Source organism: Mercenaria mercenaria, chromosome 17, assembly GCF_021730395.1.
Source record: "Mercenaria mercenaria strain notata chromosome 17, MADL_Memer_1, whole genome shotgun sequence".
Classification (NCBI taxonomy): Eukaryota; Metazoa; Mollusca; class Bivalvia; order Venerida; family Veneridae; genus Mercenaria; species Mercenaria mercenaria.
The window spans coordinates 12,885,183-12,908,391 of NC_069377.1; the positions used below are offsets into that span (position 1 = coordinate 12,885,183).

The 23,209-nt window shown below is 37.3% G+C and overlaps 2 protein-coding genes across 7 annotated transcripts in view; both read left to right on the forward strand.

Annotated features, from left to right (window-relative positions):
• Positions 1–15,321, forward strand: part of LOC123535633 (sodium/hydrogen exchanger 10-like) — a 292,843-nt gene extending 277,522 nt beyond the window's left edge. For all 6 annotated transcript variants that reach the window (XM_053529065.1, XM_053529066.1, XM_053529064.1 and 3 more), the window contains 6 exons: positions 3,080–3,220; positions 3,547–3,658; positions 5,068–5,150; positions 6,180–6,362; positions 7,618–7,721; positions 13,716–15,321. In XM_053529065.1, the coding sequence (XP_053385040.1) occupies positions 3,080–3,220; positions 3,547–3,658; positions 5,068–5,150; positions 6,180–6,362; positions 7,618–7,721; positions 13,716–14,310 (1,218 nt within the window). In that variant the 3' untranslated portion in view covers positions 14,311–15,321. The remainder of the gene's footprint in view (positions 1–3,079; positions 3,221–3,546; positions 3,659–5,067; positions 5,151–6,179; positions 6,363–7,617; positions 7,722–13,715) is intronic.
• Positions 15,322–21,265: 5,944 nt separating this feature from the next.
• LOC123536939 (slit homolog 3 protein-like) lies at positions 21,266–22,882 on the forward strand. The gene is made up of 2 exons (XM_045320453.2): positions 21,266–21,381; positions 21,473–22,882. Exon 2 carries the CDS (start codon positions 21,473–21,475, stop codon positions 22,826–22,828), a length of 1,356 nt encoding a protein of 451 aa, XP_045176388.1. The 5' UTR covers positions 21,266–21,381; the 3' UTR covers positions 22,829–22,882.
• The last annotated feature ends 327 nt before the right edge of the window (positions 22,883–23,209 follow it).

A 23,209-nucleotide genomic window follows, 5' to 3' on the forward strand; every position in this document is an offset into this window, starting at 1 on the left:
ATCAGTGCAGATAAGACACGTGGTAAGTCCGCTGCAGTCATCTATGAAACATAAGAACAGGTACGAAATGACATGTTGACAGTCTCCGCTACAGTTATCTGCTAGACATCAATACAGGTAATAAACGTGGACAGTTTCCACTGCAGTCATCTGTAAAACATCAGTGCAGATAAGAAACGTGGTAAGTCCACTGCAGTCATCTATGAAAAATAAGAACAGGTACGAAATGACATGTTGACAGTCTCCGCTACAGTTATCTGCGAGACATCAGTACAGGTAATAAACGTGGACAGTGTCTGCTGCAATAATCTGTTAAACATTAATAGAGGTAAGAAAACTTTAACAGTCATCTGTGAATCATCAGTACAGGTTAGAAAAGTGGAAAGTTTCTGCTGCAGTCATCTGTGAAACATCCGCGCAGATAAGACACGTGGAAAGTCCGCTGCAGTCATCTATAAAACATCAGTGCAGATAAGAAACGTGGAAAGTCCGCTGCAGTCATCTGTGAAACATCAGTGCAGATAAAAAACGTGGAAAGTGACATGTTGACAGTCTCCGCTACAGTTATCTGCGAGACATCAGTACATGTAATAAACGTGGACAGTGTCCGCTGCAATAATCTGTGAAACATTAATAGAAGTAAGAAACAGTCATCTGTGAAACATCAGTGCAGATAAGACACGTGGTAAGTCCGCTGCAGTCATCTATGAAACATAAGAACAGGTACGAAATGACATGTTGACAGTCTCCGCTACAGTTATCTGCTAGACATCAGTACAGGTAATAAACGTGGACAGTTTCCACTGCAGTCATCTGTAAAACATCAGTGCAGATAAGAAACGTGGTAAGTCCGCTGCAGTCATCTATGAAACATAAGAACAGGTACGAAATAACATGTTGACAGTCTCCGCTACAGGTATCTGCGAGACATCAGTACAGGTAATAAACGTGGACAGTGTCCGCTGCAATAATCTGTGAAACATTAATAGAAGTAAGAAAACTTTAACAGTCATCTGTGAAACATCAGTGCAGATAAGACACGTTGAAAGTCCGCTGCAGTCATCTGTAAAACATCAGTGCAGATAAGGAACGTGGAAAGTCCGCTGCAGACATCTGTTAAACATCAGTGCAGATAAGAAACGTGGAATGTCCGCTGCAGTCATCTGTGAAACATCGGTGCAGATAAGAAACGTGGAATGTCCGCTGCAGTCATCTGTGAAACATCAGTGCAGATAAGAAACGTGGAAAGTTCGCTGCAGTCATCTGTGAAACATCAGTGCAGATAAGAAAAGTGGAAAGTCCACTGCAGTCATCTGTAAAATATCCGTGCAGATAAGAAACGGGGGAAGTCCACTGCAGTCATCTGTAAAGCATCAGTGCAGATAAGAAACGTGGAAAGTTGTTTCCGCAGCAGTTTTCTGTGAAACATAAGTACCGGTAAGAAACGTGGAAAGTTTCCGCTGCAGTCATCTATAAAACATCAGTGCAGATAAGAAACGTGGAAAGTCTGCTGCAAACATCTGTAAAGCATCAGTGCAGATAAGAAACGTGGAAAGTTTCCGCTGCAGTCATCTATGAAACATAAGAACAGGTAAGTCTCGTGAAAAGATTCCGCTGCAGTCATCTGTAAAACATCAGTGCAGATAAACACGTGGAAAGTCCGCTGCAGTCATCTGTCAAACATAAGAACAGGTAAGTCTCGTGAAAAGTTTCCGCTGCAGTCATCTGTAAAACATCAGTGCAGATAAGAAACGTGGACAGTCCGCTGCAGTCATCTGTGAAACATAAGTACAGGTAAGAAACGCAGAAAGTTTCCGCTGCAGTCATCTGTAAAACATCAGTGCAGAAAAGAAGCGTGGGAAGTCCGCAGCAGTCATCTGTAAAACATCAATACAAGTAAGAAATGTGGAAAGTTTCCGCTGCAGTCATCTGTGAAACCGTACCGTTAAGAAACGTGGAAAGTTTCCACTACAGCCATCTGTGAAACAACAGTACAGGTTAGAAACGTGAAAAAGTTACGTTACAGTCATATATGAAACAGTACCATTAAAAGGTGCAGTCATCTGTGAAACAGTACAGGTAGGTGACATGGAAACTTTCCGCTACAGTAATCTGTGAAACATCTGTACAGGTAAGAAACGTGGAAAGGTCCGCTCCAGTCATCTGTGAAATATCCTTACAGGCAAAAAACGTGGACAGTCTGCAGTCATCTGTGAAACTGTACTGGTAAGAAACGTGAAAACTTTCCGCTGCATCCATCTATGAAACATCAGTACAGGTAAGAAACTTTGAAAAGTTCCACTACAGTTATCTGTGAAATAAAAGTACAGGTAAAACACATGAACAGTTTCCGCTACAGTGATCTGTGAAAGACCAGTACAGGTAAGAAACATCAGTCATCTGTTAAACATCAATACTGGTAGGCAACATGGACAGTATCAGATACAGTCATCTGTGAAACATGGTTACAGATAAGTCACATGGACTGTCCCTGCTACAGTGATCTGTGAAAAAAATCATCAATACAGGTAAGAAGCATTGACATTCTTCACTACAGTCAACTGCGAAACATAAGTACATGTATAATAGTCTGTACTACAGTCATCTGTGAAGCGTCAGTACAGGTAAGAAACATAGTCTCCACCGCATTCATTAGCGAAACATTAGTACAGGTAAGAAACATGGACAGTTTCCGCTACAGTCATCTGTGAAACATAGGTACAGGTAAAGGCATTGGCAGTCTCCGCTACAGCCATTTTTGAAAGATCAGTCTTGGTTTTCAGTGTAACCGTATACCTGTAGTCCTGACTTTAATTTTTCTCTTCCTATGTCATGTCCTGTTGGCACAAGATATGTTTATAAAAAATTATTGGCATTCAAGTAATCAGTAAATGTTGACAAAAATACATATGTCCATTTACATGAAGTACAAACCTGAATTAACTCATCCTTAACTTTGTAGATTAGATGAAATTGTTTGGGTGCTATTTTGACCCTTTTTCAGAAAAAGGTGTTGCATAGTTGCAGTTTATTTCACAAATTCAATGATATCTCAGACACGTTAAACATTTATATTCAGTTGATGTACATAAGCCTGGAGGACATGGAATATGCGATGCAGAAGTTCACCAAGGGCGATGAACCCCTAGAATACCGACTATGGCATGTGTGTGCTAACCGTATCGCCGCAAACATACTGATGAAACAGGCAGCATTCCAGGTTAAATTCACATTACTTCAGAACAGTAGTAATCTAGCGATAATTGCATACATTATGTACATCTCCCTCATATTTAGCTTATGTGGGAGGTGGCTGGTTAAAGTCGCTGACTTAAATCACTTTACCCTGACCTCTATGGAATCGAACTCTGATCGCGTTTTCACGTGAGCATTTGATTTGGGAGCAATCAAACTGGCTTTCAGAAGTTCGTTGGTTGTACTAAGTTCGACAGTAAGATTTTTATACTAAATTTTTATCAAACCTGGTTAATAGTAAAAGTTGTATTGTCGTGTATACATCTGTTGAGTTGTGTATAATTTCTATAGGGATGGACGAAGGAGAAGATCAAGCTTCGGCTGGAGAATAGTTACCTTGCCAGTACTTCCAACAAGCAGTTCCTTGTAGACTCCTCCATGTCTGATGTAGTTCTGATTAGCGGTAAGTCCTTCCATATAACACATATTACTGTAAGACTGTAGGGCCTTTAGGCACGCGTAAAATGTACAAAGACTTAGCTTGTAATCTGGATGGTTCATATTTCGTCAGTAATATATCGTCTGCTGCCACCATTGGTTTAAACAATATTTCATTAATCACAATTCATTTACAACTTGTACATATATCAAAAAAAAAGGCAAACAGGATTGAGTATGAAGCTGTAAGCTTATTTGAAACTCTCTCCTGCTGCAACCATTCCCTATTATTCCTTACCCTACTATATTTCTATAATGAACTTGTCCATCTTTCAATTTGGACAGTAACTTTTGCAGGTTGATCTTGGTCTGCACTGGTCGCAAACGCAGAATTACTTGACTCCAGTAGGCTAAAGGTTAAACAATTCTATAAGAAGACCCTTTGGAAGCGTAGAATTCAACAAAAATAATATCAGGCTCGGTTTAATTGAGTTAGTTCATTTCTTAATCACTCATGAGTCTGCTATTATTTTGATAGCATTTAATGCTTTGGTTACAGTTTTGATTTCTTGAAATACTCTAAGAAAGATGAAATCTTGCATGATAAATATAGCAAGTTTTGATACTAAGTTTTTGTTTTGTTTACGAATAATGATATATGATTGGATTGATATATAGTTGTCAGATTAATTCTACTTTGAGATGTGTTGTTATATTTTCTGCCATTTTTTTTATCACGGATCGAGTTTATTGAATGTTTCTGAATAGTAGAGTTCCAATTAAGTAGGTGCTAATGGGAGTGAGGGATTGTGCACATTTCATTACCTCTCAAAAAATGAATCTGCTACTATTTTACTTGACTGCGTTTAGTGATTCCAAAGAATCTCCTTAACCCTTACCCTGCTATAATTAACTTGTCCATCTTTCACTTTGGACAGTACCATTAACTGTAAAAAGGGGTGCCAACAGATACTGACTGAATGGCGAACAGTGCAGATTTTGATTAGACTGCACGGATGTGCAGGCTGATCATGATCAACACTGGTTGCAAAGGCAGAATCAGTCGTGTCCAGCATATGATAAGAGTTGATGAGTTGATTACTTCGTAAGACTCGGAATAAGACCAACTCTTTTGTGACAAAGTGATACATATTTTTTTTAAATACTAAAAGTCTGAAGAAAAATTATTTGACTGAACAGTTACTCCTGTTATGATTAATGATATCTCATTGATATAAATGTCATATATTGATTCTTAATACAAAATGTACCAAGTTTGATCTAGTTTATCACTTTAGCTTCCTGTTTAAATAATGTTTATCCAGATATGTAGCTTCCTGTTTCATAGCTATACGTTTAAATAATTAACCGCCAAAGATCAATGAATATTTCGTAGATAAATACATTTTCTGCTCATATATTTATTTTGATTAGGTTCAGCGAGAAATCCATTCTGCGATGAAGTATTTGACGGACCGTGCTATATTCCATGGACAGTTTTTAAACTGGAACTACTGGTCTGTATAGAATGTGTCACGTCATTATTATAATCCCGTAATATTTCAAAATTGCAAATCACAACAAGTTTCTAAGTGTGATAACTATTAATTAAAGAATGATTTATTTGCAATATAAAAGCATGTATCATTTTCTGAATGAAAATATCAAATATTGGTCTGCCTTTTAGGCTGATCTTTAATTATCTTAACGGGTAGTTAAGTTCACTTAATTGATGAAGTGGGCCAAATGGTAATACATTACAAAATGTATATTTCTATGTTACGTAATATATATCTTAGCAAGGAAACTTTTAAAAAGACTTCTCTTCTTTTGTATAACTTTATATAACAACGAATGATTTACCAGCTCTTCTTACAAAATAATTTGCACGAGAAAGGGATGTTTTTTATTCCCGGTAGCTTCTTCAGTTGTATAAGTGCATTCATTGTATTGTGCTACAGTTTCATATGATAAGGCTTTCGGAATGAATGTATAGCTATTGACTTTCTTGTATGCCGGACAGGATTTTCCCGGGCTTTTCCGGTGCTAGAAAAACTCATCTTACACCCAGGGGCGTAAGATGACTTACGTGCTATGATTTATGAATGAATGCGTAAATTCATACGCTACTATAACAAAATGGCGCCTTAAAGAAAAAACCTTCGTTTTTCTTTATATCTTCTACAAATTGAAGAATAAGGCATGCAAGAAAAAGAATCAATCACTGGCAGCGGGTAAAGGTGGGAATATCCGGCTTTCGGGTAACTGTTTAGGCTGTAACTCGACAGGAGCCTCGTTACCGCCTAAACAGTTACCCGAGTGCCGGATATTCCCATCTTTACCCGCAACCAGTGAAAGATTCTTATTGTATTTAGCCACTTTTTTGTTTTCTATGCACGAGTACCTTGATGCCGCGGGCACTTAACATTAACATGATTTTACGATCGATGGGAAGCTGTAAAATGCCTCGTTTAGAAAGCGCAGACACGGACTTTTTCTTTTGATTGTTTTTTTTTATAACTGTTCTTTTGGTTTTCACATAACAGTCAGATGAAGAGATAACTCCAGTGGTCATTCTTGTGGTGCCGACAGAAGTAGGTCAACCGATACATGGCCATGGCAAGAAGGCGGAACAACAGCGCGGACACGGCGCATTCATAAATTCCTTGAGTCAGTTGTGCCTCCGCCATGCTTCCAAGCACAGGATGAACGTGGAGTCGAAATGGAGGGTTAGTATCAGATACGTCAGCTTTGGGTCGATTTTGAAACAAGTTCTAAAACTTTAGGTCAACTTTGAAACAAGTTCTAAAACTTTAGGTCGATTTTGAAACAAGTTCTAAAACTTTAACAAGTTCTAAAACTTTAGGTCGACTTTGAAACAAGTTCCAAAACTTTTGGTCCATTTTGAAACAAGTTCTAAAACTTTAAGCCGACTTTGAAACAAGTTCTAAAACTTTAGGTCGATTTTGAAACAAGGTCTAAAACTTATATTAATAACTCACAATGAATACAGTAGTCACTAGGTATAAAGACTTTTTATTGCTGGTCGTCAAGCAAAGAAGCTACTGGTATCATTTATCACGTCTTTAACCCTTACCCCGCTAAATTTCTATAATGAACTTGTCCATCTTTCAAGCTGGACAGTACTATTACCTTTTAAAAGGAGTGCTTACCAAAATGATGATGACCGAATGTCGAACAGTGCAGATCTTGATCAGACTACACTGGTCACAAAAACAGAATCAATCGTGTCCAGCATGCTAAGGGTTTAGTAGCCGCATTACTAATACGTTAATAATACATGCATACATGTACCTGGTTTTCTTAGATAAAAGTCTGTGATGACCAGCGCCTCAAAACCCCTACGCTGCTTTCCTTCATTTCTTGGTTGACTTGCATTTCTAGTGAATTTCGGCTAAACATATTATTTTTAATTCAAAACTTTAACAAATCAAATATAATACAATTGTTCTTACATTCATATCATTACTTAGCCAAGTACTTTGCTTTGGCATCCAGGATAGAAAAAGAAAATGTTGATAATACATCCTATGAAAATCTTACGCGCATTAAGCACTCCTTGAATGTAGGCAAGTGTAAATGACCACATTGGTCAGAATCAGACTGACCACTTATTACACTTTAAAAATCCTTTATTTCCTTAATTTGCCGATCATCAGGTTTGTTAAAATTCGTTGTCGCTGGTAATATAACATGAATGTTGCGGCCTTTCTATTAAAAGCAATTAGAAAACACTCAAAGACGTGTGTACACCATTTTTGAGTACACAAGGCTTGTTTTTAATATCCTAGTTCTGTAATTTCTAAGAATCAACAATACTTTCCAAGAATATCATTGACTCCAGTTTCATTTTGAAACACAACCCTTACATTTCAACTTCCATATTTTGTAGAATTTCATATGAATGGAATGTCATGTTAATTCACGCTCCTGTCATTTCATTTGCAAATTGTTTTGTTGCAGAAAGTACAAAATGCGAAAAGCCTTGGGACATTATTTAAACAGAACAAGATGGCTGCGAACGGTAGTGACATCTCTCATGTTAGATTTGGGAATGGAGCCCCAAGGTAGTTGAACACTTATATTATGTAAACAAAACCATTATACATGTAGCTCGTACATTTGCATCCTATTACACTGTCACAAACTTTTTTTTAATTGCTGCTTATTTCTTTGATCAAACAAAATTCTACTTGTGCTAGCTTTCAAAATTGATATCGTCGCCAGCATATATAACACATTCTTGTAGAAATATTTATAGATTTAATATTAGCTTTGTATCGGGAAATATGCAGAACTATCGATCTGAAGATGATCTAGGTTCCTTCCAAATTTTGATATGTCAATAAAGGCGGCAGGTCTTATATTGACTCTATTACGCAAAATCGAATCTTTTTTGGCAAAATCGTATCCTGATATACGTACTTATTGACAATTTCTTTATAAGCATCGTCGGACAATAGAGAGATTATCCCCATCCATTGCCAAAAAATACATAAAAGGCATTTTTACGACAATATAATATCTTTTATACATACCCGTACTGCCGTTGAGCAAAGCTACTACGGATATTGATAATAAGCACATGGATTTTATCCATGTATTTTGAACATCACCAAAACGTCTAAAACTTTCTATTAGAAGTTATTAAACAGCATATAAAACATTAATTTTATAGATCTATCTTTCTGCCAAAAGTTTTGTCTTAGGCCTATCATCACCCCCTTTATGTTCGGAACGACACGTTCGGACAGTTCAGCTGTAAACGTATGGCTGCGATACAATAGTTCGCGGGCTCAACGCAAAATGGTTGTAACTCATATAAAATAAAGGAGTTACAACCGTTTTGCGCTAAGCCCACGAGTTATTAGCTACGTTGTATGTATAACAGTCCCTTGATCTGTAATGTTATATTCGGCTGGAGTTGGTTTTGCCAGACCTGGATCCGCCGAGGCGTTTGCCAGGCAAAATCCACGAGATCCTAATGCATCATCACAGATCAAGATTATGTTTTAATGACAATTTTATTGCTATTCTAATAATAAACAGCCAAAAAACTGAGTGGCTGTAATTTAAGATAAAAAGGACTGAAAACTCGTTTGAAACGATGATATGCAGACGCCATCATTACGTCATTTCTGATTCTGACGTCATAAAATACTAAAGCAAGTAGTCCCGTCGTTGAATACTTATCCGTATCCTATGGAAGTTGAATATGTGGATACATGGTTTTGTGTGTGTTCGGGTTTAACGTCTTTTTCAACATTTTTTCAGTCATATAAACGACGGTGTCTCCTTTAGCAGTGAGCACATTGCCCAACTTTATAGTGCTGCCTCACTGGAATATCACGTCGTAGACACGTGGCATGATACCCCACCTAGTCACATTATACTGACACCGGGCTGACCAGTCCTAGCTAGTACTATCCCCTTATTGCTGAGCGCCAATCGAGGAAGCTGCTAGTACCATTTTTTACGTCTTTGGTATGACTCGGCCGGGATCGAACCCACGACCTCCCGCAGCACTCGAAGCGGACGCTCTGCCACTAGGCTACCGAGGCGGTTTTGTATTCATTGGTAAAATATGTGTTGTATTTCAGGCAGAATTTTCGTATGTACATTATAAATTTGCATTAATGTCCGCGTGCTAAAATTCCACCAAACGAAATTGCTATGACCTTCAGCAAATTTGAATAAGATTTTTTTTCTTTGAATGTCGCCATTTGCAATATTTAACTTGAATGAGACTGTGTACTTTTGTTTCTGAGATATTTATATAACCCGCTCCTGTCCGCAAAAAAAAATAAGTAGAACAAATAAATAATTCGTTGCAGACGACTGTAATGCTGTAGATATTATCTTCTCTATTTTATATAAAAAAGCAGGCTGATATTTTTTATTTTTATTATTGTTTTATTCATGACTGTGAAATAAAAAAAAGCGTGGATAAATAGTTAGAAGGGGCCGCCCAATGTCCCTACGCCTATGAAAAATGAAAATATGCCATACGAACATGGAAATGTGTGAACAATTTGTCTTTTAACCTTTGGCCTGCTGGCTGCAAGTGATTCTGCCTTTGCGAACAGTGCAGACCGAGATCAGTCTGCACAAAAGGAAGCTGTATCATAGATGATTTTTTTTATATTTCTGAAGTCAGATCCTGAATTCCGACGAGTTTTAAGGTAAAATTATCATGGTCTGCACTGTTAGCTATTCAGTCAGTAAATTTTCAGTGAACACCCCTTTGAATAATTAGTGGTACTGCCCAAATTGAATGATGAGCCAGTCCATTTTAGAAATATAGCAGGCAGAGGTTTAAAATAGAAAATGAGAGTCGGTATAAATATTGTCTTCCTAAACCACCGTTTCAGTACACACAGGGTGTACTTTACAGCACGAACAATGTTAAAGAGTGTGCAAATGCTCATGTACGCATATGTTCGTGCGATATGTAATGTTCTACAGGTAACATGTTAATTCTTATAAGTACAAACATCCTTTTCTCAGTTTAAAACCAGTTCAGAAAGTTCAGAAATGTAAGAATAGGGCTTGTTTTCTTTTCTTAGTTTAAAACCAGTTCAGAAAGTTCAGCAATGTAAAAGTAGTGCTTGTTTTAATGACATATTAATATTATGTGATAAGATTCTTTCTTCATTAACCTTCAGTCTGCTTAATTTCTAAAATGGACTCGTCCATCATTCAATTTGGGCAATACCATTTATTATGTTTTAGAAATTTAAGACCGAAATATTTTAAAAGATACTATATTGTCATTGGCCAAATATGTTTAAATTTGAAAACCTTATGTCCGAACATAATAGAAGTACTGTAAATAATTTAGTAAAATTTATATACTTTGCACATAATTTAAGAATTTAAAGGATGGATAATATGCTTTATACTTCTCTGACAATTTTCTTTTATATTTTATGGTGTTAATGTATCATTTCAAGTTCACAACTGTATATGTTTGTAAATTATTGGCTATATACACCTTTCAGGTGTTTAATGCTGAATAAAATGTTGTTGTTGTATTATCCAAAGAGGTGTTCACTGTAAAATTTAATGACTGAATAGCGAACAGTGCAAACCATGAAAATAGTTTATCCTAAAACTCGCTAAAATTCAGCATCTAACTTTTGAAATATTCAAAATCATCTGTGATACAGCTTCCTTCAATGTTCTCTCATATTTAACGTATTCAGTCTTAAAAACCTCTATAATTCACATATTTCAAAAATTTCCTCATTAGGATCCGTACCCTCACCCCTCACCCACTCTCCTACAGAAATGTTACAACCCTTTATAAAAATAAACTGACCAGTTTATTGAAAACTGTTCTCTAACATTAATAGGTTTAATTAAACTTTAAAATGAAAAAAAAATGAGCCGTGCCATGAGAAAACCAACATAGTGGGTTTGCGACCAGCATGGATCCAGACCAGCCTGCGCATCCGCGCAGTCTGGTCAGGCTCCATGCTGTTCGCTTTTAAAGCCTATTGGAATTGGAGAAACTGTTAGCGAACAGCATGGATCCTGACCAGACTGCGCGGATGCGCAGGCTGGTCTGGATCCATGCTGGTCGCAAACCCACTATGTTGGTTTTCTCATGGCATGGCTCAAATGAGTTTGAAATACCTTCTCAGAATATAACTTTTTTCTTAAAGCAAAGTACTTCCGCACCTCTTGCGGGATGAGGTTCACCCTCCCGCACTTTCCACAGCCCTGCCAACCTTACCCCGCCCCCTTCCCACCAAACCAACTTTGAAAACGCTGATATATTCAAAGTATACATGCATAATATATGATATACGTAAACAATGTTTGATTAAGGCGCTCATCCATCGCCCAAAACCCAGGGCTACAAAAAAAGTTCCACTAGCGGATTCACGGGCGCATGAAAAAATTCTGCTCGCTAATTCGCTCACATTCATTATTAATATTAAAAAAATTTATTGATACCACAGAGTAAACATATCATTGACGATATTCCTATGAACACTAAAGGCTGCTGGTAACATTCAAAAACGTTCTGCCTACGTAACGTTATCAGTATTCAGGGGGATAGCTAAAAGCGTGGAAAAATATCAACTCTTCATATCACAGCGAAACAGAGGAAATAAGTCAAGTGTCTATACATATCACGCAAAAATAAACTTTAAAAGTAATTAAAGTTTAATAATTTAATTCGCCGACACATGCATAAAAAAGAACCACGCGATTTATAAACACTTAAATCATGTTAATATTCATATATAAAGCGGACATACGCGCTCCACGTATAAAAACTAGCACAAGTACACTCCGGTGAACCAGTAATATTGGTTTGAAGATCTTATTATTGGTTAAAATCTGGAACAGTCGTAGCGCACCTAGCCTGGCTCCCTGGCTGCATGGTTATTTTTATATAAATACTGGAAACATTTTATAAGAAAATTTTAGGCCTCTAAAATAGCATAATTTTATCTGATGGCTGAACCATACATGTTCGGAGCCAGGGGCAATAAAAAATCTCAATGTAGAAACACCCTTCTGGAGTTACTTCCCTCTTAATGAAGAAAACTGATATATGTAAATAAGAACAAACATAGGGACGGGAGCCAGTCTAGTAGCGCACCGTCAGCGAACGGTTTCAACGATCGTAACATTCCGTCTTTAACTAGTACAGTAGTTTGTTAATCGGGTCGCCTCGTCAGTGTTCGAGGGCAGTAGTTGACCCGATATCCGCGATCAGGTTCAGAGAATACGCGTTTTACCTCTTTTCCGCGTTGAGTTTTGTCCGATGTTGAGCAAGCGGTCTAGAACAGGGTCAGTGAGGTTAGTTTAACGATAGAATAGGACACTTACATTAGCTATTAATAGAGTGAATGTTCGGTTAAATATATATATATTTAATTCTTCTCTTGTTTATATAAACATTTTTTTTTTCAAGAACAACATGGAACTTAAACATTTTACGAGTAGGAAGTATATTGCAATTACATTTAACAAATTAATACAATAAGTACGACAGGGATAACAACATAATTGAGCCGCACCATGAGAAAACCAACATAGTGCATTTGCGACCAGCATGGATACTTTCCGTCAAAATCAAAGCAAAAACAGAGATTTTTTTAAACAGTTTGTTTTAAGAGCTTTGACCGAAAAAGCGCAATTAGATCGAAATTCGGCAAAAATGTCAAAAGTGTCACGGAAGTATCCTGTGAAATGCAGTAGATGAACGGCTAACAAAGTTTAAAAAATTCTACCAGTATTTTATATAATCTCTACTTCATCTTTCGAGAAACTTTAATTTGATAAACATCACTAGATTAGAGATCTTGCGATTTCATTCTTTTGCATCTATATTTGTTCGACCGGCGCACTCGTTTTTATATCCGGTATATACTTAACAAATAATCAAGGCATTCGAGTTGTTTATCGTCTGATTTACCACGGTTCAGAGTTCAGATGCGTAGGAATTGAACCACGAGGGTGTTAGCTTGATTTTCTTCTTTGTTTAACTGGAAATCAAATCGAGCCATGTTAGAATGTAATATAAATACTTTTAGGAGCGGTCACTTGAATTATACCTTTTCATGAAATATTTCTTTTTACTGTAATCGGTTTAATTGAACAGTCATTTGAATTATCCACTTTCTGGCTTAGCACAGCTTAGATTTGCATAAATATATATGCTTGTTTCATCTCTATATGTATTAAAGTGAGTTGTTCATGTAACAGGTGTGACAGATATGCACTATACACCGTAAACGAAAGTAAAGGTTGTGTCTAATTGAAGACTAATACTAATATTACTATATATAGAAACGAAAAGTATACTCTTTTGGCGGCATTACGGCCCACGTCGAGCGACTATGATTTTTTTTCTTCTCAAAATGAATAATGGCCTGCAGGCCTACAGCCCTCCGGCCATTTTGCTCTTCTTCGGGTAATTATTCCGTAAACGGTGTTTACCTGTAAGTAATTATATTGTATTTGCTCAGCATTTCTTACTAGAGCGATTTTTTGCAGCAGAAGTCACTAAGGTTTACATAAAATGTTTACTCTACTTTCAGTCATGGTTACCCACTCCAGCAAAGGTCATCAGCCCCCATTTCTCTGGTCGGTTCGTCTAACAGAGGTTACGTTACGGAAAGATCTCCCGAAGCTTCCGCATCGTCGTCAGGTGACTCCCATTCGACCGCAGAAGAAGGTAAAGTGGATATCAAACTTCATTCTCCAGTAAAAGAACTTTCCGCTTCACCGTCTCTTCAAAGGAGATTATCATCAGGTTGGTCTCGTCTGAAACGCCGATTGAGTTCCGATCATACACATACCGGGAGTCATACTGATTCGTCTGCGTTTTCTTTTGAGTCGACGGAAATACTTCCGGATGATTTGGACTACATCGAGGGCGGAGATATCGTTCAGGAGCATGCACCACACGCTAGTAGCAGCACATCACAGTCTACCCAGGATTTGAATGCGCCGTCTAAACATTCCTTATTTCCGGTTGAAGAAGAAAATTCTAATGAAAACAGCGCGACTGATGGAGGTCCCAATGCAAAAGTACCATTGAAGAGAATGAATGCTGTACAAAACACGAAAGGTGCGGAGAGTGATGTTGATACTGTATTGCCGCCTGTGTCAGGCAGCGATACTCATTTTTGAATAAGGGCGTTAAGCAGTTATGTCTTAGTACGTTATATTTTATTAACAGTTGTTTCCCTTCTGCTGAATTAAAACTTCACATATCTACGCGCACTAATTATAAGTACTTACACTACAACATTATTAAGTATCATTAGTGAGGAAACACTGTAATAAATGTGTGTTTGAAGAGCGGGTGTTTGCCATTGATATACATTCGACTACTCCTGAAAAAATGTTAAGTTATATTATCATGTTGCTTGCAATAATTAGCTATATATTTTAAAAATTGATAGGTTTTTGAGAGAACAGTCTCCATTTCCAGAAATATAATTCCTTGTATCGTTGTGTCTGGTTAAAGCCACCATAAACGGAATTTGTTTTTAAACATGAAAGAATATTATTTAAATCGGAGAATAAAACCCACTGATTTCTGATGTCGGTGTCTTATATCCTGTCCACATATTAGTAAATCATAGTTGAAAAGAGGTTCATTTGATTTATCAAACAATCGTATAGACAAAGCAAGATTTGTTACCATATTTTATTGGGTTAGTATAGATGTATGTAATTATTTTATTTTAATAATATTATAGCTTTTTCAGATCCACAATGTACATTGTGCACATGTATTTATGACTGATAACTCATTAAACGGACGAAAACGTCATTAAATGCAACTGACTTCTTTGCATACGTGTTTTGATTGTAAAATTACTTTCTTTCTTCAATTATCTTTGGAAATTCGGCCTTTTCTCTGAAATATAAACTGAATAAAACTTACAAATTTAATGTAGCGTTCCGGTGGAAAATGATAGCAACGCAATTAAGAAGTGACTTCAGAAAATCTGCAAAACATTGGTAGCAACTCCCAAATTCGTTGCTACCGTTATGCGGCGTACCAGTCTGTTTTTACGGGTGATCAAAGTACGTTTCAATATACCGAAGATTAGGAACAAAACAATATTTGACAAATTAGTTAAATATATCACTTAAAGTTATTTAACAGAATACTTTTGAAAAAAAACACAATTCAACCATATAAATAAATACTGCTTGAAATATTTTGTTGTCCTTAAATGAAATTCGAGCGAAAGGAACGACAACTCGATGAACCACATTAAAGAAATTCACTGAATTATCCTGGATGTGTCGTCACTTCCGCCTTGAAGAAAGATAGGACGAGTGTGTATTTTACTTATCTTCAACGAATTGTTGCAATTGTAGATACAATAATTATGCTCAATAGACAGTTTTATACATAAAATATATTTGTCTTCCTTGTAATGTGAAAATATATTAAAAAGTATGCTGTTCAACGTGTATGATTTATATAAGGGACACAGAAGCATGTGGCAGGGCATATAGCCTGCATACTGTAAAATCATTTAATTTCGTGGGCATGAAATTTCGTGGTTTAGGTCAGAATGGCAAATTCCTGGGGATATGAATTCGTGGATTACAACTTTTGAACATAAAATGAATGGGAATTCCACTTATTCGTTGGGATTAAATTTCGTGGATTGACTCAACCACGAAAATTAATTCCCCACGAATATTAATGATTTCACAGTAGTTTGTGATACAGTCAAACCTAGTTTAAAGATCACAAAGGATCAACGACTACAGCTGTTTTTTTGTTTTATTTTGTTTTTAATGGAATTTCGAAACATCGTAATTCACGACTGTATATTGTTGTTTAAATGCATTGTTTAGTGTCTATGCTAGTAGTTTCATTTTGAGATGAAAAGACGAAGGTATACTGTAAAGTCTGTATTTTGACAGAATAAACGACAGTAATTGCTACATGCATTGGTCACGAACACATGCTTATTTAGGCCTAAAAAAATCTTTGTTTCCGGTAACATGCTCTAAAACATTAGGGTAGGTAGGTCGGATTTTTTTTTTTTTGATTTTTTTTATCAAGTGAGGCTTTTCGGAAATTATTTCAATGTCAAAAAAAAATGAATACAAATAAGGGTGTTATGCTTGTAGAGCATCAGTAAGTTGATTTCTAACATCACTGACAATGTTTTAAGCATAAAAAGTGAAGTTCTGCAACTTTTTGTTAAAAAGTTGAAAAAGATATTCTCGAAGGCCATAAAAACATTTAGGGTCGGACCAAAAAATTAGGGAAGGTCGGGATACCGGAAACGAACAGTTTGTTTACGCCTTAGTTAAATCTACATTCCTGATCCTCGATAGTTTAATTTCATTTTTCTCTTGAGTTTCTTCAATATACATGTATATAATTCAATATTCTATTTATATTCTATTCAAATAAAATTTTAACATTTTTTATTATTTGTTCTTGCGTTTATTCAAATTATGAGCAGCATGGAAATGTAAAGCAACGGTTACGAAGTTTATCTCCAATACTTTAGTGGTGAAGGAACGGTCGGTTCAGTCGGCCGAACTTGCTTTTGAACTTTGAGCTTTTGATCAGGTAGTAGTTGGTAGTTTCCAGCCTTAGATGCGGAACAACCTGAGTCAAAATCTTAGAAGAAATGCATATTTCAAAACTGAAGGTCATGTTTCCCTTAAAAATAATATAGATTCAACGGGGATTTGTGCTACGGTTCTCTGGAATTGACATTTTTAAAACTTCTGACAGACTTTCAGTTGAGTTTGACAGAATATGTGCATCTGTAGTCGGTCAAATGCGAAACTGCAAATGTCGACTGCCAGCTCTGCGTGCAAAGGTCAAAACAACAGATGCCAAATTCAGCAGAGTACTGAAACTATAACAAGTTGACGGGTAGTTTTGTTATGCTGAACAGGTAGGTAAGAACTATGTGTGCAAGACGGTGTGCGCCAAATATGATACTATTCTGGAAAACTGGCCCATACTTTTAATGACAGAGGTTTCATTATTTAATAGCTGTGTATGGACAATTATCTCGCCTTCTACAAATTTCTTGCATTTATATTAGTCAATAGACGTCACGTGCAGACAGGATATATTCCATATATCCGAATTTTGATTAAAGCAAAATGGCTGCCGCGTCGCTGCCAGCTTGTGATATCGATTTCCGAGTGTTTTTCTAGCCGTTTCCATTCTCTTCGTGAAGTTAGCTGTAAGAAGCTGAAATAGAAGAACAGTAACTCTGTATGGGAGACACGGCCGTTGAAATCTTGTCAAATCATCGTAAAGCAAAGGATACTCAGCAGTTTGTTGTAGGATCATTTAATCTACGTGCAAAATAAAGGATTTAACAGGAAACGGGATGAAAGCCGAAATTTCAAGACATTCCTGACATCGTGAAATCTGATGATTTTCGAAAGGATGGAACAGTTTTTAGCTCGACTATTCAAAGAATAGACAGAGCTTTTGGACTCACTCATGCGTCGGCGTCCGAGCAGAGTCTGCGTCGGCGTCCGCGTCTCGATTTGGTCAAGTTTTTGTATGTAAGCTGGTATCTCAGTAACCACTTGTGGGAATGAATTTAAACTTCACACACTTATTCACTGTGATAAACTGACTTACATTACACAGGTTCCATAACTCTATTTTTCTTTTTTATGGGGGGTGGGGGGCATATAGATTTGCCCTTTTCCTTCCGTCCGAGAATGTTGTGTCGCGCCTAGATCCAAAAGTATTTGACGTAGAGTCACAAAACTTTACAGGAATGTTGGTCAGCATGTGTAGTTGTGCACCTGGGGTTTCGCGTCCGGATTCATTCAGTCGTGTAGGAGTTATGGCCTCCTGACTTTGTAAAAATTGGTCATTTTAGTGTTGTGTCGCGTCTAGCTCCAAAAGTATTTGACGTAGAGTCACAAAACTTTACAGGAATGTTGGTCAGCATGTGCAGTTGTGCACCTGGGGTTTCACATCCGGATTCATTCAGTCGTGTAGGAGTTATGGCCCCTGACTTAGTGAAAAATTGGTCATTTTAATGTTGTGTCGCGCGTAGCTCCAAAAGTATTTGACGTAGAGTCACCAAAGTTTACAGAAATGTTGGTCAGCATGTGCAGTTGTGCACCTGGGGTATCGCGTCCGGATTCATTCAGTCTTGTAGGAGTTATGGCCCCTGACTTAGTTAAAAATTTGTCATTTTAATGTTGTGTCGCGCGTAGCTCCAAAAGTATTTGACCTAAAGTCACCAAAGTTTACAGGAATGTTGGTCAGCATGTGCAGTTGTGCACCTGGGGTTTCGCGTCCAGATTCATTCAGTATTGTAGGAGTTATGGCCCCTGACCTAGGAAAAATTATGTGTCCTTTGTCATGAAGTGGGGGCATCTGTATCCCATGGACACATTTCTAGTTATCAAAATATGCCCCTTTTTCGACTAAGACTTTTTTGTGAAGGTTTTATATGTAAGCTGGTTTCTCAGTACCAACTAATGGGAATGGATTGAAACTTCACACACTTGTTCACTGTCATGATCTGACATGCAATGCGCAGGTTCCATGACTCTACTGTGCTTTTGTACCAGATTAGCAGTTTTTGGTTTTTGTAATGTAATCTGATATCTCAGTTCCTACTAATGGGAAAGGATTGAAACTTCACACATTTATCCATTGTCATGAGCTGATATGATATGCTTTGTACAGGTTCAGTAACTTTGTTTTTCAATGTGCCAAATTATGCCCCTCTTTCGAGTTGTATTTCATTCAGGCCTGTTGAATAGTCGAGCGTTGCTGTTCTCCGACAGCTGCTGTTTTGTGTGTCTGGTCAAAACCAGTTCATAACCTGTATAAAGAGCTTTTGTGTTTTGTGATTCAGTCAAAGTAAAGTTCATTGTGCATTTTATGGCTGGTGTTAATTAACTATAAACAAAACATAACGACCAGTCTGGTCTGTAAGTAGCTTAGTTAATTTATAAAATGTGTTAATATAGCATGGAAGTAAAGGGTAGTCGACAAGATAAGATCGTTACACAGCTTGTTGGTGACAGGATACGGGATATACGCTGTCTCGAAAACCCATATATTCGCTCTCGCCTGATATAGGTTTTCTCGACAGCGTATACCCCGTATCCTGTCACCGACAAGCAGTGTAACTAACAAGACAGGTACTGTTAATGGATTTTAAGAAAACATACACACATGTACGTGATTACTATATGAGCCGTGCCATGAGAAAACCAACATAGTGGGTTTGCGACCAGCATGGATCCAGACCAGCCTGCGCATCCGCGCAGTCTGGTCAGGCTCCATGCTGTTCGCTTTTAAAGCCTATTGGAATTGGAGAAACTGTTAGCGAACAGCAAGGATCCTGACCAGACTGCGGGGATGCGCAGGCTGGTCTGGATCCATGCTGGTCGCAAAGCCACTATGTTGGTTTTGTCATGGCACGGCTCATATAATGCTTTATTTCTTTCAAGTTTCTTTAGGTGATTCCTTCTGAATCTAAGGTAGACAGTCAGCGACTGGCTTGCAAAAGAAATCAAAAACTGGCATCAACTCTACAACAGAATCCGGTTTAGGTTTTCAAATATTGTAGAGCAATAGTGTGGCTACTAGTAAAAAGTGTCATCGAAACTTATTTTTTAAATAAGCTGGTACAATATCACAATGAGCTAGTCAAATTGGCGATAAGGGCGTATGTATGTTGCCCTAATAGCTATTATAAAACGAACAAACCAACAAGAAGTGGTATTCATTTTCTTCTACGTTTTCACAACAGAAAAAAATGTTTCTTTGCTCTCTTTCTGTACCAGCATGCCTACTCTTCTCAAACATTAACGTATGTGACGACGTCATAAGTGCAACAAAATGATATCTGAATTTTTAATTTCTAACACGTCAATATACCATTTATGATTAAAAGAGGTCTTAAAATATCTATAAGACATGAGTTTTGAACTATTGCTGCACTCATTGTTCCATAATCATAGGAATGTTTTTATAGAAGTATAACTTACATCTTTGTAAATATTGGTAAAGATGTAAAATTTCGTGAGATAAAAAAAAAACGAATATTAATCCATCAACACACGAAGACAGTGAAATACGTTGCAAATATGTTATGACCGAATGGATTAAATATGTCAATGCCTTGTCTGAAAATATCTTTAAAGCCCTGCTCCGCGGCTATTCAAATACAATTGTGGTATGCAACCCATGATTACAATAGGTAACAGTTAACGGCCACGCGCCACACTTTTGCACGCAAAACCACAGGTATTTTATATAGAATTTTATTTAAAATAGACTCTATTTCGACAGGCGCCACTGTTCATAGTCAGGATTTTCATGCTTTTTCAGTGACAATTTAAGGTTAAAAGGTATAACTGGAGCAGGTCTTTAAAATGTATTGTGCTTGGTTGCGTTCTATGCTTCTAAAACATCTTCTTGTATATTTTATTAACCATCATAGTACCAGTCTTTAACCTTTACCCTGCTAAAGTTTTTAAAATGGACTGGTCTATCATTATGTTTGGGCAGTACCATTTATTATTAGGAGGAATATTCAATGAAAATTTACTGACTGAATAGCGAACAGTGCAGACGATGATCACGGATTGCAAGCTGATCTTGGTCTGCACTGGTCACAATGGCAGAACAACTTACCAACAGTAGGCTAAAGGTTAAGTGTTGTGTGATGGTGTTAAAAGTCACCCAGTATTTGGACTCGAAATTTTTACATTTTCTGGACCTTTGGGACCGTAGAGCCCATTCAAAATCTGTGTAACCGAATTCCGATAATGCCGGTAATAGGGGTGTTATAGAGTGGTTGCAATTATCATTACCTCGCCTAAACAGACTCGATCAAACCGAGTCTGCTATAATTGTGTTTAGTTTCATTATTTGTTTCAAATTCTGATAGGTTTTATTGTGACTGCCTATGGCAGAAAATGACATATATTTAGAAGATAAAAACGGGAGAAAATTAATCATATATGGATTTGGAAAGGCACTTCAGTCGCAATTTCCTCTGCATGTTTCACAGTTTGATTCTTCCAACTGGACAAGAAACCTTGTTTGACCGCTGATAACGCGTTGGTGTGTATAGATCTATTGCCGTGAAGTCTTATCAAAGGTCCCCCTTAATTTAAGTTATCTTGGTTTTGTTTTGGCAGACTTTGGATATCTGTGTCAGGTTTTAAAACCGTTTCAGTTTTAACTACAACTCTAGACCACTAAAGGTAATCTTAATTTTCATTTAACCATGTTAAAATATGTTAAGCGACATACTTGATTTAAATTTACTTGCTGATACTTTTGTATCTATTACAGATGTTTATTTGGCTTTCTTTGTTCGTCGTCCGTTGTTCAGCGTTTGTACTCGACACGGTTAGCAATGACCAATGTTTAGCTCCACCTCCTTGCTACTGCAAAGCTTCAAGTGTCGTCTGCGACGGATCGGGTCTTAGCACGGTTCCAGATTTCAAAATATCGGATCGGGAGTATCCAAGGCTATTAGTGAATTTGAATTATAACAATATTAGAGAAATCGACAACACTTCTTTCACTAATCTGTACACAACTAACGCTTCAGAACTGACGATTTACCTGTCGAACAATGATTTGTCAACAATTAGTGACTCGGCTTTCAGCATGGTGACGTCAATGATAACTTACCTAAATCTGAAAAATAACAATTTATCTGAGATACCGAATGTATTGGGAACACTGCCGAATCTTGAAAATCTGGACCTAAGGGGAAATCCAATACGGTCCATGGCAGTTCCCGTAACATTCGCAATAAGCAAGTCAATAAAATCCCTCTCAATCAGCTTGAACCTGTTTTCATCATGGCCGAAGGAACTTCATTACTTCAGACTGCTTTCAAGACTTGTCGTTGACGGGTTCCAAGAAAAGCGATTTCCGCTTAACGCATTGACAGGAATAGAGACAACCTTGACCTCACTGGAAATTTCGAACTCTCGACTGGACCGTATACCGTCAGTGGTTTGTCATTTACCGCATTTACGTAGATTATCGTATACTTCTAACCCAGAAACAAAATCACCAATCTTCGAACCCTGCAACAGGAACGTTACTTCGTTGGTATTCCTCAGTGTAAAGGGCAACAATCTTACACATTTTCCGGATGTATTTAACACGTTTGTGTCTTTGGACTACCTCGATGTGGGCGATAACCAGATCAGAACCATTGATACTGATCTAATTCCCCTTGACAACTCCCTCACACATCTGAATTTATCGTACAATCATCTAAACAGGATACCTACCGCCGTAAACCGCTTCGCAGCTCTGAAATCACTATACATCGCCGGAAATAGAATAACCTCCCTTGAAGACAACGATTTAAGTAATTTAACACATATGAGTGTATTTCAGCTAGAAAACAACCCTCTAGAATACATTTCCAACAACGCTTTCAAGAACATTCAATCGCTCGCGATACTCAACCTTGAGTCTACAAATCTTGACGTCATACCAAAAGCCCTTACTTCACTGGCTAGTATCAATCGTCTTTCCCTTGAAGGCACGCCTATTCAATGCACGTGTAAAATGGATTACCTGAAATCATGGGCAAACAATTCAAGCCGAATCTACGGAACATGTGAAGGGACAATGGAATCATTATCCAGTTTCATAACCACGTATCTTCCACTTTGCCCTTGATTTACTGTAGTTGACTTAAAGCATTTAAATGAAAATTACCAAAGATAAAAGACATACATTTTACTCATATCTTTTATTATGACACACACACACGCACACACACACACCAAAAATAACTCATATCTTTTATTATGACACACACACACACACACGTACACGCACACATACACACACATATCAATCTATCTATATTTTTTTTACAATTTGAGATATTTTTCAACCTGTTTCAATGAAAAATGACAACAGCTTTGTTATCATCCATGTCCAGCGGTTAGTGTCTGACGGCTTCACTCTTCTTTATACGAAGGCCGTTCTAAAAATAATGACCAATCGTGCTGGAATATGGTACACAGTCTGTGTACATACTTCAAGTTTATCCCT

What these genes read in the sequence shown, in the direction of transcription:
- LOC123536939 (XM_045320453.2), top strand. Translation starts at nt 21,473, where the DNA reads ATGTTTATTTGGCTTTCTTTGTTCGTCGTCCGTTGTTCAGCGTTTGTA.